At 35.0% G+C, this 5,570-nt stretch overlaps 1 protein-coding gene across 1 annotated transcript; it reads right to left on the bottom strand.

The window, feature by feature from the left end:
* Positions 1 to 1,504: 1,504 nt before the first annotated feature.
* LOC144820125 (uncharacterized) lies at positions 1,505 to 5,291 on the bottom strand. Its single transcript, XM_078677761.1, is given in 5 exon segments — positions 1,505 to 2,305; positions 2,307 to 3,554; positions 3,556 to 4,028; positions 4,259 to 4,373; positions 5,058 to 5,291. Coding segments are annotated over 5 exon segments (2,712 nt in total). The 5' UTR covers positions 5,133 to 5,291.
* Positions 5,292 to 5,570: the final 279 nt, after the last annotated feature.

The following is a 5,570-nucleotide window of genomic DNA, read 5'->3' as shown; positions in this document are numbered from 1 at the left end:
CTACCAAACTAAATGGTTCCTAATGGTGGAGTGTACCACAACATCAGTTAATATTGATTACTAGGGAATTCAGGGAACACTGATGTTTCGCACATTTTCGCAAAATGAAATCAATGAAACGTTCTAGAGGCAGGGTGTGCAGCCCTAGTCTTTCCTCCTTTCCCAGGTCAAACAGGATTACTTTAGAAGCCATCCTAGAGTCATTCGATGGTCATCCAACTACATTAGAAGTCATTTTCACACCATCAGACATCATCAAGCTCTTGAAGTCATCAGCAAAGCTGAGAAGCTGAGCCTGATGATTTGCGGATGACTTGAAAATGAGTACCCAATGACTTTAATAGGTGTCATTATTCGTAATGATTTAAGGATGACTTGAAAATCAGTATCTGATGACTTCAGAAGGTGTCGTTTTTCCTGATGATTTAAGGGTGACTTGAAAATGACTATCCGATAACTTTACGAGATGAGATGTTCCTGATGACTTTGGGATGAATTGAAAATAAGTATCTGATTACTTCAAAGGTACTATTGTGTTTTCTATTAGATGTTTTTGCTTCTGGTGATTTTAACAGGAATTGCTTGTCTATTTAAAGAGCCTGTCCACCCCTTTTTTTCAGTTTTCCTAGAAAAATACAAACTGTTGGATGATTGCCAGATTAATTGCAGATAAACGCAAAACGACATCTACGTTTTCTATTATACACAACTGAGCATACAATGTGCTTTACCAAACTGTGCATAAGTCATAGGTTATTTTGTAACACATTTTTTTTATGTTTGTCACTTTCTCTTTGTACAAAACATGTAAAATAAGTATCCACTGTAAAAGGATCAATGCCTAACATTAATAAAGATGAACATTGGCCATTGTATGCATAGTCAATGAAGTTAAGGGACAATGAAGTATGAAAATTTGTCGCCGGATAGACTAAATAACGTAACAGAAATAAATGCTGCACATTATGCAATCACTGGAGGCATATTATGCAGACAAATCTTTATTTATCCATGTCATATTTATTGATTTGCACCGCAAAATAATACACAAGATGACAGAAACAAGCATTCATCAAACAAATACACAAATTATTAAATATTTCATTGAATTCACAAACAAATGCAAACTTTTTTTTAATTTTAATGGGAAGGTTGAAGCTTTTCTAAACTCAATTGAGACCAGCCATTAGGCATACTATATTGTATTTGATGTACTTGCACTGCTTCACAAAATCAATGTGAGGATACCAAATTAATTATTTACTGCACATTTATAAAAATGTTTTGATATTTCAGTTGTACATTTTGCTTCTATATTGATATGCACTTTATTATTTGGCCAACAATTCTGTGTTTTATGAGCAGTCTAGGACTCCTGCGTAGGTGTTTCGGACCCCTAGGTGTCCTTGGAGCACAGGTTAAGAATGCTTATCAAGATGATTTCTAATCAAATGTGCTATAAAAAGAGACGTGCATGTAGGAGAATTTTCTATCCTGATTTGCCTTAATCTATTTCAAATCGATTTGGCATTTCACTTACAAATGATTCATTTTCTACCTGAATGTAAAAACAGGCACATTTTATCATTGATAGACTGATAGCTGTGATGTTGTTATCTACTACTACCAGATGAACTGGTTCCCTGATGTCATAGTATTCACACTTAAGTGGAACCAAGAGAGCTAGGTTAACAGACACGTCTGCCTGCTTACACTGAATGAATCTAGTGACTCTGCCATAAGCAAACACTCCAGGTTCTGTTTCATATTTTATTACACTTTGGTCTCTCCTCTGAATACGAGTGTAATTAGAGCTGTAAACAAGAAGATTGCTTTGTTCTAAAAATATTTTGTTAAAGGCTACTACATCCGAGCCTAAAATATGAGTGAGCTGAGTTACTGCTATATATTCATTCTCTGTTAAGCTGTAAGGGTATGTAGAACCAACACTGTAAATGCATTTTTCTATTTTTAAGTATCGCTGTCTCTTTCTATTATATGAACACATCATACTCTGGTAAAATTCAGCCTCCACACTATCAGGAGGCAAATGATTTTCCATTAACACAGGTATTACTTGTATCATATTTACTGCATCTAGAATTTGTGTTTCTATGCCTACTGTACCATGCACATGTTGTAAAAGAAAACCATTAAGATCTTCAAAAACAAAACAATTAGCAGTAAACAGAGGCCCTGTTGCTCTTACACTGTCTACTAAGTGGACCAATTGATGAACGTTCATTGTTAAAAATCTTTTTTCATATAAATCATTAAACAGTTGCACAAACAAAAGTAAACACTGTTTCTGCTATATTTAAATCTTCCTGGCTAATGTCATCATTTAAAAGCTTATGAATTGCTTTCATAAGTAAACAAAAGTGTAAATAGCGTGATCTATCTAAAACATGTTTTAACACAGGCATTCCATAAAATAAAAGAAAGTTTCGAAACTCTGAGGCCTTCCAATATGGTAGTTCATCAACAGACCTTGGAACTCTACTAACGTCCAGTGTGGGTTTTATCTGTTTCAAATATACATTAACTATTTTGACTTTATCATAAAAAGAGTATGAATGATGCTTGTATTCTTTAGTGAACCAGATGGTCATCAACAATTTCATAATGCCACTGCAGACACCATGCATGTAATCAATCACAAACCCTCTGGTTACACAAAAATGTTTCAAAAACATGAACCACATGGGACCTTTGATCCCTCTTACACTGTAATCAGAAAGTCCACTCTCGATATTAGCTATTGCACTGTTTACATCAGATTTAATAGTATCGAGTGTCCTTGGTGGGCCTTTTGGGTTTTCAGCATTGTAAGGAAATACTCTACAGTGCCCTTTTCCTGAAACAGTCACTTCACCCTCTTGTAGACAATGCCAGCACCCAAATTTCCCATTAAACTGGGTACTGTTTGAAACAAGACAACGAGCTGGTAAATCACATGTGATTGTCAGAAGTGTAGCATGGCAAGTAAAACTACAATTGTTATGATCTTGAAATGACACTCCACTTTCCAGCTGTGCAAGTTCCTCATATAATGGTTTTAAGAAAGACCACATTATTGGCTTTTTTGTGGAAACCCAAATACCATACAGTAATATATTTTCACGCAGCTTTCTTTGAGATACAGGCAGCTCATTTACCATTAAGTACACTGGCCACATTGATATTTTAGAACTTTTAAATACAGGAACACCATCTGTGTTCATTGCAAATGAAAGGCTGTTAGGGTTTTTCAGGAATCCACTCTTGAATAAATCCAAATACATTTCCCCATCATATACATCTTTCATTGTTTGTTTCTCATTCTCCATATAGTGATCAAATCGATGTTTCCTTACCTTTTCTGTAAAATGTTTCCGCCTAAACATAGTCTGTAACTGTGCAATTAGGCTATGCTGAATGAAATAAGAGACTGAGTCACTTTGAATCAAATCTTTCAAACAATGTTGGTTAGGACAGGTCTGAGTGTTTTTATCAACATGTGTATAGCAAGTGGCACAATAGTAAGTAATATGTGGGGCCTTAACACTTTTTTTTTATATATTTGTGAAGGTGATACATAGTTTTGAACATTCTATTATCACGTGGCAAGAGCAAATAGATGAGATTCAGCATATAGCCAGCTGCCTCATCACTCAAGCGAAAACGAATAATAAAGCAACAAAGCAATAGTATGACCACCCCTAAACATTTGTTGGAGCCCTCAAAAATAGGTGTTGATTCATCTGTGGTATTAGTTTGATCAGAACAAATTTTAATTTCTTCGTACTCATTTTGAATGGTATATCCAACTTGATCCATAAGTTGTTCAAAACCAGAATCCGAGTCATTAATTAAATCATCTTTAAGCTGAGCATCCATTTCACCTTTTAAGCTGCTACAAAGTGTATCCCAAACAGCGTCAATTGGATCTCCATCTGTGTCATCTACTGGTGGGGTATAATCTGGTAATGCTGTACTGTTGTCTGAATGCAATGTACAGTGCTCTGCAGAAGGTGATGTATGAAGAACTGTAACAAAAGAAAATATGTTATTGTACATTTAGTAAGCAAAATATGTTTAATTTGATTGTAAATGTATTATGTGTCAGTAACCAAGTACATTTTATGTGGCAGAAACTCAATGTGGGTTGATGAGGCCCTTCATTTTTGCAGGTGATGCGCTTTCAAACTATACACTTTCATGCATCAAATTGTTAATGCAAGCGGTATAAAAGAGAGTATATAATTTCATACTGTACCTGTGGGGATACTGTCATCTGCTGTGCTTGAAGTCTGCAAGGATCCTTCTTTTATTTTCTTTGGTGCTGCATATTGTATAATGTTGTCATCTGCTTCCTTAATGAAATGTTCTGTCTACTCTCATACAGAAAAAGACCAATTAATTGAATTTAGCACTTATAACGTGTAGCACAGGACTTTTTGCAACTTCTAAAAGTCAAATCAGAGAAGATAGTTTGGTGACTTATTCGGTTAATAATGTATTCTCAAAACTGGACAATTTAACTTTGTGATCACGTTCAAATTACTGCGCCATTTAATAGCAAAACGCATTGTTTTGTCTCCGCAGAACATGAATTTGAAGACGATTACAGTAATATATTAAGTGCATAGACAACATTTACTTACTTACTTACATGTTTCTTCTATTAAGGACTTGCCTAACTAAACAGTCGCACGAAAGAAATCAGCAGGGTACATCAAAAATCATGCAGAGCAGATCATTCTCTTTCCAAGGAAGCCTCTTTGACACTGCTGTCTCAAAAAGAAATATGAGCCATCTGAAGTACTATTAACTAGATCTTAGTGTCTCTGTATATTGGACAATTTATATCACCCTAATCTCTAAATACAAACCTCAATGCAATTCGAGGCAAATGTCCAGTTGAAAATGACTAGTGTAGAAAGCAGACTTTAATATAATTGTCATTATAAAAGAGAGTGTCTTCTGAGGTTACTGGCCGCTGTGAGTAAAAATGTTTTGTAGATTGAAGTGTCCTCTCAACAGATTCAGTGTAATGTTTTATAATGTGCGCTTACCTCTAATAACCATTTTTTGTATGGCCCACGTTTCTTTCCTTTTCTAAGTTGTCCTCCTTCATTCACTTCCATCATTTTTTCTGCTTCCAATAGTCTTGAATAATTATTTGCACATTCAACAGATGTACATACTGTGGAGAACAGATTGAAACACTTTAAATATGGAAATTGAGCTGTGGGTCTTTCGCGCAGAGACAATACTTTGAGTTCCTCGCCTGGTATTATTCCACTTTGACTTGGCATTTAAAACTACTTGGTAAACAATGGGACTCCCTGTCTGTCTGAATATATAGATAAACAACAATAAGGGAGTTGAACCTTATGGGTAAATCCCAGCCTCAGTAGAGGGCAGGAAAGTAAGTGTGTTAGCCACAAACCAAAACAAGCATTAAAAATGCAATAGGTCTCGCAATAGAAAAGTTTGACCTTTTGGTGTTGCAAATGTAATTTTTTTTGTTTGTTTATATTTTTTCAAATTATAAAAGTATTAATTTTGTTTTTTGTAAAGTGAAT

The sequence above is a fragment of the Lissotriton helveticus genome, chromosome 2_1 (assembly GCF_964261635.1).
Source record: "Lissotriton helveticus chromosome 2_1, aLisHel1.1, whole genome shotgun sequence".
In the NCBI taxonomy this organism is placed as follows: Eukaryota; Metazoa; Chordata; class Amphibia; order Caudata; family Salamandridae; genus Lissotriton; species Lissotriton helveticus.
The sequence above is the reverse complement of the archived record's forward strand: the minus strand, read 5'-3'. Positions and strand labels throughout refer to the sequence as shown.